Below are 13,748 nucleotides of genomic sequence, written 5' to 3'. Positions count from 1 at the left end.
TGGTGTAGAACTAGTGGTGTAGAACTAGTGGTGTAGAACTAGTGGTGTAGAACTAGTGGTGTAGAACTAGTGGTGTAGAACTAGTGGTGTAGAACTAGTGGTGTAGAACTAGTGGTGTAGAACTAGTGGTGTAGAACTAGTGGTGTAGAACTAGTGGTGTAGAACTAGTGGTGTAGAACTAGTGGTGTAGAACTAGTGGTGTAGAACTAGTGGTGAAATAGTATCCACGTTTCAACGGAATCAAGTGCTTCATTAGCAGCGTTATCGCTGATATACTTTGATTTTCCCTCGTTATAAAGTTTCCTATATTTATAGTAATGATTGATGATTTGAATTATTTATAATTCTTAGAACAATTTACACTTTTAAGTTTTAACATTCACATTATTAACATTTATATTTACAGTATGCAAAACAGTATGTAATAGTCAACACTCCTTATTGTTCTCGGCTGTTGTGTTTCTATTAATTGATAAAAACAGCAAAATCAAACAATGGCTACGAGAATAGAAATTCTACACATCATTTCAGACATACATACTGCCAAGAATTGGGTAAAGAGGTTGAATTCATTAATTAACATTGCGTCAATTTCTTCATCGACTGATTTGAACTATCCGATAAAGCTACTATCGGTAGTTTTCCCCCATTCAATATATTGTAGAGTGTAGACCTAATCACAATCAAAGTTCATTGATTGAAGATTTCCGTGTGCCACATTAAATTTCATGGGCTGTGTGTTCGACAGTAATTTCTATTGTTAGCATGACCCTGCAAGTTACAACTCTTAGTAATGTAATGAAGTCTTTATTGTAATAAGGTCTGGATAATTGGCCCCCTTTGTAATGGAAATAAAATAAAGCTATATGATAATGATACAAAAGACGATCTGGTGTAGGTCAATACCAGTAGCCCCTTACTGGCTTACTGGTCAGACTACATACTGGTACAGAGCCTTAGTTCAATATAGTATACACTTTTAATGGTATCTAATGGTACAGAGCAGCCTAGTTAGGTACATTGTAGCAGCTACATATTATAGTCCAAATCCTAGCTACCTGCTAAATATCATGTAGGTTTCGTTTCAGTTGTAAATGAAAAGCACTGATGTACAACCTTACCACGGCTTTACTATACGGAGTAACCACGCCCAGATCCTGTTAGTAATGAAATATGTTTCTTCGGAATGTGTTGAAGGTCTAACACAAAGAAAATACGGTGCAATCCGCTTTAAAGGAAGAAAGATATGCTCAAAACAACCGGTATCGATTCGAAAATTGAAATTCGGCCCGGTTCTGCTGAAAAAAAAGCTGATCTGGTCGGTTCCTAGTCCTGGTGACGAAATAATGTTATGTTGAATTGAAAAGGGATATGACCAACAAACAACAACTATCTGACTATGATAAACGTCAACACATTTCAAGATGTCTAGAGCAAAATGTAGTCCACCATCAAGCTAGAAGCACGACAGGTCCCGAACTTTTTTAACCAATCAAACGCCTCACCAGTAACCTAATCCTCTGATATCTCAGACCTGCGACAAAAAACAAAAAGACAATCATATCGCTTTGATTGGATTGCGAAGGCATCGCATGGTCGACCTTAGATTTCGATATAAAATTTGAAAACAAAGGGCTTGTACGTGGACATGCTGTTACCATGGTTACGTGGTTCAACCAAAGAATAAAGAGGATTCAATCCAATCGGGGTGGATCGTTAATTATAATGTGTTTCACAATCAGCGGTATAATTAATGTTGGTCGGCACATAAATTTGAAGACATCACAAACAATTGACGGTGACGTCTAATGACCAAACGAAAAGATTAAATTAGTTAATGTTAAATATAGTGGTGGATGGAAGTTCTTGAAATTGTTACAATAGTTAAAAGGTCTCTCTCTAGCTTTTAAAGACAATAGGTTGAATTTGAAATGAATTGGTAAAAAAGTAGCTGTGTTCTTTCATACTATCCAAATCAAACCATATTATATATATCATAAACATATTATTATAAACATAACCTCGCAACTAAATTCAAAGTTGTGTGAGGGCGGAAAGACAATGAGGACGTGTTGGCCATTGTCGCCCATAATATACCCATACATAACACAGCTTTAAATGTTGTGAACATTTTCTGATCATTAGTAGAACTGTAAACTGACAAAGTTTTTAACTCGTTTAAATCCTGAACTTAACATTATAAAATGTTTAAAGTACCAAGCCAAAACTTCCCAGGCATTCCAACTTGATCATTCTGTGGAATCGTGCCATGAGTTTTAAGTAGATTTAGTTTTTCTAGTGAACTGGGAGACGGTTGATCTTATCAACTCTGCAGTCTTCAGCAAACAATGCAATGACGTCAGAAACAATGGCTGGGATCTTATAGTCACAATTAAATATTATAATAGATCATGAAACTTTGTACCCTTATGAAAAACTTTGACAATGCAGGACAGCAAGATACTATGTCATCATAGCTGTTGTTGAGTACCAATGGATCAACCAAAAATTTCGTACCCCATCATAATTAAGATAATATTGTGATCCCTCATACGACATACCCTATCTTTACAGCACATGAGAAGTGAGGAGGAAGAATCTTTGTTTACACTTATCCGTTTAAACTTGGAGAACTTAACCAGTAACCTATGAATGAGTGCTGGAGCCTCTGAAGGAGTGTTATTTTAAATGCCACCAGAGTGTCAGGGACCAGGGTCTACTTTGAACCAGGGTCTACTTTGAACCAGGGTCTACTTTGAACCAGGGTCTACTTTGAACCAGGGTCTACTTTGAACCAGGGTCTACTTTGAACCAGGGTCTACTTTGAACCAGGGTCTACTTTGAACCAGGGTCTACTTTGAACCTCAACTGATTTCGGGTAACTCCGTGCTAGGGAAAGGTAGCGGCTTATCCAAGATGATTGCAGGAACTAGTCCCTTGGGAATACAGGCTCGTGAGGCATAAAGAAATAGCCGTTAAATAGCCGTTAAATAACCGTTAGCAGCCGCTTTGTAAGCGTCACCAGTTAGGACGGACTTCCTGGTCGGATGATTAAACCTACTCTCGGTATCATTAGGAGGATTCTGTTATTGAACTGACCACTCAAGTTCCTTACAAAGTATTAATTAATATACCTGATTTAATTAATATTATAACCACTCACGTTTCTATCGATATATTAATTAACATAACTGCTTTTCCATGAAATACCACCACCAATAGATTATCACAATATAATACATCAGTATTTGAGGAGTTGGCAGATTGTTAAAACAACTGTACAGTGACTTTAACATTACCTAACATTTTAACATGACCCTCCCACCCCCTCTGTGCGCAACTAACTGTGACACTACCATTACCTTATTACCTTATATTTTAACCTTGACCAAGGTAACATTACATTAGTACCAGGGCTTGGTCAGCAGGCCTGACACGCACCTGTTAATTAGTGATAACATTACCAGGGGGTATGGAGTTAATTGTGGTGCAAGTGGTAAGTGGTACTTGTTAAAACGGACGGGTGCTGTTATTATCGTTAGACCTACAGCTGGATGTAACATAGCATTATTGTAATGTAAACATTCCTACCAGCGCTCAACATACAGTTGTTGTTGTTCGGTATCTTAACTCTGGATAGTTTCCAAGTATACGCAGCATACCATGTCTCGTATTATACACTGTTAAATACACTATGTGCACTGTCTTATAATTAAATGTACGCTATATTTCACACTGCATAATGTACATTTTAAACAGCAATCCCCTAAATAATACATCCCCTAATTTACACGTCATAGTAACAAGCAGTATCAACAAGAGAACAACAGGAGGATGAACCAACACAACAATATACACATAAGACTACAAAGTATGTAATTACTACAGTTTCAACCGGTACCTCCTCCATCCGGGGTTCCTGCATGTAAGGGGAAGATTAAACTTTGGTGGTTCAATTAATTAGTGTGAGAGCTGTTGCAGAATCTTGAAGGACTCTCTGACCACTTCAAACGATTTCTGTGGTTTGGATTTAGGATCTTGTGAATAGTACACGTGCATCACGCATATCGCACGTGCACCATGATGTGCATAATGCACGTCGTGTATTGTATTGTGTGTCGGTCATATATTGGTTATTATATACTTATTATACATTACTTATATTATATACTTATTATACATTACTATCAAATAACCTGGACGAACAAAATTTTGCCGAGTCTCGAACCGGTGTGACTTTTGGGTATGTTCTAAAAGAAAATGTTAACCTTATATTCTTCCTATGAGCTTATGAGCTAGAATTTTAGAAATACAGTCGGTCGAAACAACAAAATTCTAATAAAATCTTATTTAATTGACCTAGCTTATTCCAAAATCATAAAGAAGAAAGAGCTGTGCGAGGGTCGAAAACATAATGTTTATCTAGTTAGTTATTGTAGTTTATATTTTACTTACCCCATTATTTTCTTGAAACAGATTATATCTGCTACTCCCGTTATCTGAGTTTTTCAGGTCAATGCAGGACAATCTCCTTTTCTCGGACGTAGTAGCCACGCTGGATGATATGTCGTATATTCGATCTGCAAACGATACTCGTCTACTGCCTGCTACACTCTGAGAAGAGGGATGAGTTAATTAGATAATGAGTTTAATTAGTTAGGATATTAGTAATATTAGTAATGTTATTAGTAATGTTATTAAGATAATATTACGGTATAATGTTACTACGTTTTTGCTATTGAGTTAATGTAGAGTGGTAGGTAATTAAGGCCAATTGAGCAAACACTTATCTATTGTATGAAACATTGTACATCACCATTCCACCACTCACATTTAATTGCTACAGAGGTAGTAAATTACAGAGTTTAAAATGTTTGGAGTGGACCCAAACCTACAGTTTAACTGCCAGATGACGGCAAACATTTACTTACTTAATTCTACACCACGTGACTAGCTAGATATACCAGACGTAGGATAATTGCTATCGTGGTTACACAGTGGATTAACAACTGAGGACACACGGAAACCTTAATATCCTGGAGGTTGAGGTTTGGATATTATTTGCGAAATATGTGGCTGAGATAATAATATGTGGTTGCTGGAATGTGCTGGACTGGAAGACCGCAGACTATAACAGCTATACTAGACCTCTACTGCAATCTACACGGTCTATTTTTGTTGTATTATTATGTTGTAACCTTAGAAGCTTATTATTTATGGCTGACTAAAAGCTTATAAGGGGTGTGTACTGTCTTACTGTGTATAATTATATTATCTAGCCATAATAGTTCATAATATTATATCTAACTATAGTCACAATGATAATTTATAATCGATCATATCGCGAATTTAACACCAAGAAATGGCATAACAGTTATATGAATTATTTGAATGTCATTCATTTTATAATTATCTACAATTTTACACACCAATTGTTTACAGAATGAACAAAAAAACACAAATAAAACAACAAAACAAAATGTAGCCAAGATCGTACAGTACAGCTTGAACAATTACACAAGACTTTAAACTTACTAAAAGATCTTTAGCGAGTCTACATATTTTCTGTACCTAAGTTGTGATTTATATTGCATTTTTGCAACCTCAATCTGCAACCAATCAATACCCAAGACCTAAACTTACACATGATCCAAAATTGGTAATGCAATTTAACATTCAGAAGACTACCATAATGCATATAATTATATAATGGATAAACTTACTCGGGTAAGAATTAATGAATTAAAAGTCAACAAATGCAGTAGAACAATCTGTGGAAACTTGAATTTGGGTCTGGCTAGACAATCACGGGTTCAAATATATATTATTGCTCCCAGCGTGATCACTCTGAGTGATAGTATGTCATGAGCAACCTTCTGCGATTTTGAAAAGGAAGCTCAGAGCACAGACTGAGTATGAGTTTGCAAGTGACACGCCCGTTAAAAGACAGTACCTCTCTGAATCCGCAGCTGACTCACAGGACCTCTTTGAGTCACCCCGCAAACTCGAGTGTATCAGAATTGACGACGAAGGGTACCATGACTGCTCTCCAGGTAGGAACACGCTGATCCATATTAAACAAGATTTCCTTAAAGATGATGAGATCGTCACGCCAGTCAATCTTGTCGCCGCTCTTGAAAATGCTCTCAATGAGAAATACCAATCAACCAGATTATTCGCGTCTGAAGTACACCTCCTTGAGCAAGAAGCCCACAGCAAATGCATCAGCTTAACCTGGAACCTGTCAGACATAGAGGCTATTGAAAATGATGATAAGGCAGATATTCTGTCAAAATTGCTGGTTAAACTCAATCGTCATTACCACGACACAAACCTGGAATCGCCCTCCACTGCCTTTAACTCGCTCAGAGTTACTAGTCTACTTGGAAGGAGCGACAAGGTTCCTATCACACTACAGGGAGACGAAGAAGTCACTGATGCACTAGAGTGTTACTCCATTTAGGCCGAGAACGTGCAGTTAACATCATACCAAAGAGATTCAACAACGACCTGATGGATGTCTTTGACCTATGCCTAGGCAACCTTACAGCCTTATCCGTCCTAGAAAAGACCAGAAGGGATATGAGCATTAGCCTGGCTATAGAAAAACCCCTCGAGGATGAACTAGATTTTCACTTACTAGTACAACTGCAACGCAAACGACACAGGACGCCAATTGTTCTCCAACCAGCTCCTGAAAACACCCACTGTAGTCCCCTAACTGACGCAGTACAAGGGATAACTGGTTTAGCAAGCAACGTCCCCGCCCCTGAACAACTTCATTGTGAGGGTGACAACGGAAGTCTGCCCGACTCACAAGATAAACAAGACGACACCACCATTGTTGAAAAACAACTGCGATTTTTCTCGAGAGATACCTGCGACAAGATTCTTAACAGTGCCTCGTCTAAGAATCTCAACAAGTGGATAGACCTTTGTGGCCTAACCAGTCAGAAAACAAACGAGCGAAGTCAAACTGCAATTAAAGCGTTTTTTAACCTTGTGATTGACAACAAAAAAAGGCAAATCCTCCAGATCTCATTAACTCTGAGACTGACTCTGAGTCAATATCTTCTGAACTCAGCAATGCCTCTAGCAGAAAGGGCTACAAAAGCTGTAACTCGAACAACAGCTCCAGTAACAGTGCACAGGGCAAGACGCAGAATACAGAAAAGAAAGTAAAGGTCAAAGTTAAGAAGACGAGGAAAGCAAGACAGATCTTAACCCCCGGCAAAATTAAGGTCCCTTGCAGCACTCACGAATCGATAGAAAACTCAATACGACTCCTTGAGCAGAACTTACTAGAATTCCAAGAAAAGCTAGCAAACCAAGATTCAGTTCTGTCCTCCTTAGCCAGTCAACTCAACTCCAGCGCCCCACTAACCAGCTCGAAAACTCTAGCCACGCTGGTCAACAAAAACAAAACAATATTTGATACCCTAAATATTCAGCAAAACTCTATCGACAATATCATGGACAGAATGATAGAAGGAGAAAAAGAACGGAAACGTATCCAAGACCAAGCTCACAGAGCAACGGCAGAAAAGGTTTTTCGATCCAAGACCCTTGAACTTGAAAAACAGATAGCTGATTCAGCCAAGGAGGTTAACTACTTAAAAAGCGAGCTCGCAAGAATGAAAAACAACGAGCCGAACCAATCCAACGAGATACGCATAATACAGGCTAGACACAGCGAAGAACTCAGCAAACTCAAATCCGATATCATGGGGATGAAGAGTGTACCCGGAATTCATTCGAACGGGGTCAATTATCCCAACCAATATGATGGAGTCGACGAAAAATGTGCGATTCTAAGTCATTTGGAAAATTTCAATAGACGCGCTACGAATGATTTAGGAGACAAGATTCTCCAAGGACAACGAGAAGGGTTTGAACTTATCAGCCGAGAGATTACAGCGTGTTTCAAAGATCTGCCTAAAATCAACACAGCAGGTCAAGAAGGTAACATCCAGTCTGCTAACAAACCTCGCGCTAATAGTTTTGAACCGAAACACCAAAACGATGCCGCCAACAAAACCCCCGAGGACCCCCTTACAAGACCAAACGACAAAAAACGCACGGCACCACACAAAGGAAAGAAAGAGAATATGCCGAGTCAAAAGGCTGAAGACCCAGTCACCTTTTTGTCCGAGGGAACCACTAAAAGCACGACAACTGCTGGTGCCAATAAACAAAGCAAAAATAACAGTGATGGCACCCCTGTTAACCGTGAAACGTACCGTCGTGACAACTTCAATAAACAACATTGGCACACCCGGAAATGTTTAGTCATTCACGACGCACACTTCAATACCTTCGACGAATCAAGATTCACGAAACGTTTTGATGTCAAGAGGATAGAATATGATACTGCCGTATCAGCTAGCAGGGACCAAAACTTAGTCAAAAAAGTCTCAGAAATCAACCCTGAAGCCATTTATATCCATCTAGGGCAACTTGATGTTCTGATGAATACGCCAGGAAACACGATACTAGATGGTATGAAGAAAATCTTGGATGACCTAACAAAAGCAACCTCAGCAAAGATATGTGTTTCGCAGATTATTCCACTCCCCGGCTATCCACAAGTCAGCAGTACCATAAGACAGATAAACTCTGAACTAAGCGAATACGTCAAATCCAAGAATAATGCTAGCCTAGACATAAAAATATGCACGCAAAACAATGACAATCTCGGAGGATTCATCCAGCGCAGCGTAGGACCACATGGAGTCTTGTTGGGTCTCGATGAACGAGGGGCTCGGAAATTGTGGCTTCATCTCCGTGACGGGCTATTTAGATCTCTCGACATTGAGCTATCAAGAGGGACTAAAAACTCAATCAAACCTCAACAGAAGAAAAACCATAATGGATAGTCCCAAAACAACTGATGTCCTGATCAGATTGCCTTCCCACAACAGGGAGACATTGAAAATCCTTTCGTGGAACATACACGATGCTTCAAACGGGAAAGAAGGCAGGAAAATTGATGATACTGAATTTGCTGCCATTGTCACTTCTTGTCCCATTTTCTGTCTTCAGGAAACCAAGAGTAAAATATTTGTTCCAGACTACAAATGTTTTAATGCCAACAGACCAAACAGTCGCTCAGGAGGACTTTGCATTGGTGTCCACAGGTCTATTGCCAAGGATATCAAAGAAATAACATCCAATTGTAGTGACATCCAATCAGTAAGGATAAAACTAGGAAGTGAGAGTGCTGTCGATGAACTAGTTATCATCAACTTATACGACTCACCTGAGCACTCTTCCTACAAGAAGAGATTGAAATCAAGCAAAAGTACATCCGATGACGATGCTTCAACTCTAGACAACTTACTTGACTTCACCATGAATAGTATTCAAAACGGTAGGAAGGTGATACTAGCAGGTGATTTCAATGCAAGGACCGCAACCTTGAACAACACCATCGAGGAAGATACTGAAGCATTATCTGCTGCAAACCCATTTAGCCAACGCAGCCACCCCTGTCTCAATGATCGTTCTAGCAAGGACCAGATGGTTAATCCTAGAGGAAAGTTACTCCTTGACTTTCTGGCCTGTGCAAATCTAACCATCCTAAACGGCAGCGTACTTGGCGATTCCTTAGGGGAATTCACATCGGTGAATTATGGCGGAGCTAGCGTTGTAGACTATGTTGCTGTAGGAGCTGACATAAAAGCGATCGTTAAGAGTTTTAGAGTCCTTGATTTGAACAAATTCTCCGATCACAAACCCTCTGTCACAACACTTAGCCTGAGACACAACATAACCCTTTCAGAAGAAATACTGCGTGACCTCGAGGACGCGCCCAGGAAGTACAAATGGCCATGTGAGGATAATGCTGAGCTCAAATTCTTGCTAGCTATGGGTGACCCTAGTATAAAGGAAAAGACGGAAACTCTGGCTACAAGTTCATGCAAAACCCCTCAAGACGTTCTTAACCTTAACAACCAAATTGTTGAGCTGTATCATCAGGTTGCTGAACAAGTGATGCCCCGAAAAAACGCCTCAAGTCGTCAGAAAGGGCCGAGACATAATAAATATGGTAGCACCAAAAAGAAGAGTCGAATGAAGCCAAAAATGGCATGGTTTGACAGTGAATGTATCCGTCTTAAGAGGACACTCAACATTCTAGCAAAAAAGTATGGAAGATCCCCATTGGACAAGCTCCTCAGGGACTCTTATTACGACACACGGCGACAATATAGAAAGATGATCAGACATAAGCGATCAGAATTCTTTGAGAAGCTTTGCAAGGACATAGAAACAGGGAACAACATCTGCTGGAAATCCTTCAAAGCTCTTAAAAATACAAAATCGCCTGCAACCAGTCTTGATGCCTTCGATATGATCAACTTTTGCAAGTTCTTCAGTGAACTTTACGGCAAAAAGAACATCAAAGACTCTAAGATCGCAGAGCTACAGTCAAAGATGCAGAAAAACAACATTTGTGACGACCTGACCAAGCTTTTGGATCAAGATATAAAGATGGAAGAGCTGTGTGCTTGCATTAAGGCCACTAAAAAAGGAAAGGCAGTTTCCGAAGATCTAATTTCTAATGAATTCTTCAAAGCCTCAACACGATCCATGCTCAAAGCAGTCCTCAACCTCTTCAACCACTGCCTAAGCCTATCAATTTACCCATGGACTTCATCAGTAGTTACACCACTACACAAAAAAGGTGATATCTATGATCCAAACAACTACAGAGCCATCGCTGTAGCGAGCAATCTCGGAAAGCTCTTTGCAAGCATATTGCTGAAAAGATTGATATCATTCCGTGATCAATGTGATCCTGATACAGCCAACCAACTAGGTTTCTGTAAAGACGCACAGACAGCAGACCACATTTTCACACTTTCAACCTGCGTGGAAAAGTATGTCACCAAGAAACGCCAAAGGCTATACACATGCTTTGTCGATTATGCCAAAGCGTTTGATTCCATCTGTCGTGAGGCACTCCTATACAAGTTGTGGAAAATGGGTATTCAAGGGAGATTCTTTGAGTGCATTAAGTTCATGTACTCAAACTCCTCAGCCAAAGTGAAGCTACTAGACAAGCTGTCACAGAAGATCGACATATTATGTGGTACCGAGCAAGGACACCCCATGTCCCCTGAACTGTTTAAATGCTTTGTCCACCAGCTTTCACATGATCTCAACAACATCGAAGGAGTGAAAGTCCCTGTCCTAAATGATACAGATATAACTCATCTGCTATGGGCAGACGACCTTGTCCTTCTAGCCCTCAACAAACACAGTCTTCAACAAATGCTTGATGTCCTAAACAACTACTGCTCAGAATGGGGCCTGACAGTAAACATTGGAAAAACTTCAGTCCTTGTGTTTAACCCAACAGGAAGGCATCTGAAGGAAAGTCATGAGTTCAAACTGGGAGAACAACAGATCCCCTCCGGGAGAGAGTACTGTTACCTTGGCATTACATTTACTCTGAGCGGATCACTTAAGCTAACACAACAAAAGCTGAGGCAAAAAGCATTAAGAAGTTATTTCTCTTTGAAAAGCTACATTGATACCCGCCACATCAGGAAATCTATACTGTTCAAGCTATATGATACACTTATTGTACCTGTGGTGTCGTATGGTTGCCAAGTGTGGCTGCCAAGCACAGCTCTGTTCCGCAACTTCCCCACAAACACGGGCACCACACCAGAAACAGGAAACATGTGTACACTCATTGCCAGGGACCCTCTAGAGAACTTTCATCTGTCTCTTTTGAAATGGACCTTAGGGGTGAGGAAGTCAACATCCAATGCTGCGATATGGGGTGACACAGGCAGGCATCCACTAGGCATCACGCTATCAAAGCAAGTGTTCAACTACAAAGAAAGACTTGAACAAATGGTTGTAGACGGTCGTGACTGCTTTGCTAGACACGCTTTCGAAGAGCAGGCGACCCTAAACCTGAGCTGGTTCTCCACTCTCGAGCAGATGCAAGAAACCATCGAGGCATCAGAGAGAAACCAAGGATTAAGACCAAGCCAGATTAGAAAGAGTTTGCAAAAGTGGTTTATAAACTCATGGGAAACAGAAAGGACATCTAACAGAAAACTATCATTCTACAACTTAGTGAAGAGAAAGTTTGCTCAAGAGACGTATCTAGCCCTTGATCTTAAACCTAACTGCTCAAAGAAGATCGCGCAATTCAGAAGCAGCTCCCACCGCTTTAACGTTGAAACTGGTCGCTACGGCAAAAAGCGGTTTAACATAAAACATCGGGCCTGCAGACATTGCTGCTCAAGTGACGATGACTTGTTAGATCTTCTCTATGAGCTACCAGGGGCCTATCCAGTGATAGAAGATGAGCATCACATCCTCTACGAATGCCCCCTATACGAAGACCTACGCAAAAACCTGCATCAACGAACGAGGGACCTGTTAGTAATGAGAGAAGAACCGGGAGAAATCTTCGACGACTCAACAACTATTAGAGACATTGGACGGTTTTTAAATAAGGTCGATGAACGGAGGTTCCCGAAGAAAAATACTGAATGAATGTCGTGTTTTGTATTTGATAAGTGTGTGGACATTGTATGATACTTTCATTGTCATTGTTGAGTGCTCTTGGCTGAGTTTTTTCTGCATAAGACTGTGCTATCTGTGCTATATTCTTTTACATGGCTATCTACTTTTACCACCTTGTTTGGTTATTTGTTACATTGGGGTAGTTTTGAATATTAAACCTTCTATTCCTATATTGGTCAGACACGGCATCTGCCGTTTGACCCAATTTTGTTTAATTCCTGTTTAATTCCTGTTTAATTCCTGCGATATATCCGTGTGTTTAGACAGTCTACATCCTCACCTGAAAATCATCCATAGACTCGTCGTCAGACTCGTCAAAGAACTGCGAGTTCGTTATCTCCAGGTTAGAGTCCAAGTAGACCTGGTCGGAGCTCTGAGAGTCCATACTTGCTCTACTCCTCTGGCGGGACAAACGGCGCTGGGGGACAAAAACAGTGGGTTAAGTTGGAGGTTGTTTTGTACTGAACAAGCACCACAGCTCAAATTCAAGTTATGTCAAATTCTTATAACTTGTTTTTCAAACATTAACCCAATGACAGGTTACTCGCACAACAGGTCAGTAATATCTAATTACGGTTCACTTACGACGGGGACGCGAGAAGAGGAGGGCCGGAGAACAACAACCACTAACCATCCAGCAAACCCCACCACACTCGCCAAACTAAACACATTTAACAGGTAAAACAGCTCCATTTCCCTCACCCCATAACGGCTAAAATAGGGAGGAGTTTTATAAATTATTCAATGTTTTTAACATCAATGATTTAGTGATAAGTTTAGTTATATAATATTGATAATAAAGTAAATAGATGTAGAAATATTTGAAAGGTAGAACGTAAAGTTTCAATCGCTATCAAACTGCTGGTTTTTGCCTCAAAACGAAAACTTTAAAGGCACCATGCAGGTATTTCCGCCGAAAGCATTTCCACAGAAAATAGCAACATTAAACAGATAAGATAATCTTATTATATAGGCTTATCTTTGTAAGCCTACTTGTTCTTTTCATTGTACTGAGGAATGATACACAACATTAGATGCTATACAGTCATGATTTATTATTATATATGTTATAGATTTGAAGTGTTGTATTAAGTTTAAAACCATTATATTATAAACAGATCATTTGAATCCAGTGCAATAAAATGACATAAAGTAAAATCATAACATTTATAACGGTTATTGACGAGTCTATAATCGTG

General features: G+C 39.8%; 1 protein-coding gene across 3 annotated transcripts in view; it reads right to left on the bottom strand.

Moving 5' to 3' along the window:
- Nucleotides 1–13,262, bottom strand: part of LOC134817539 (3',5'-cyclic-AMP phosphodiesterase 4C-like) — a 91,056-nt gene extending 77,794 nt beyond the window's left edge. The window contains exons 1-4 of one of the 3 annotated variants that reach the window (XM_063826695.1): nt 13,135–13,262; nt 12,830–12,967; nt 5,536–5,571; nt 4,456–4,614 (exon numbers count right to left, since the gene is read on the bottom strand). In XM_063826695.1, the coding sequence (XP_063682765.1) occupies nt 4,456–4,614; nt 5,536–5,571; nt 12,830–12,967; nt 13,135–13,242 (441 nt within the window). In that variant the 5' untranslated portion in view covers nt 13,243–13,262. The remainder of the gene's footprint in view (nt 1–4,455; nt 4,615–5,535; nt 5,572–12,829; nt 12,968–13,134) is intronic. The other 2 variants (XM_063826697.1, XM_063826698.1) reach the window with 2 other exon arrangements.
- Between the last annotated feature and the right edge of the window lie 486 nt (nt 13,263–13,748).

This window comes from Bolinopsis microptera, chromosome 6, assembly GCF_026151205.1.
Source record: "Bolinopsis microptera isolate Bmic1 chromosome 6, MBARI_Bmic_1.0, whole genome shotgun sequence".
NCBI lineage: Eukaryota > Metazoa > Ctenophora > Tentaculata > Lobata > Bolinopsidae > Bolinopsis > Bolinopsis microptera.
This window is presented reverse-complemented; position numbering and strand designations above follow the sequence as displayed.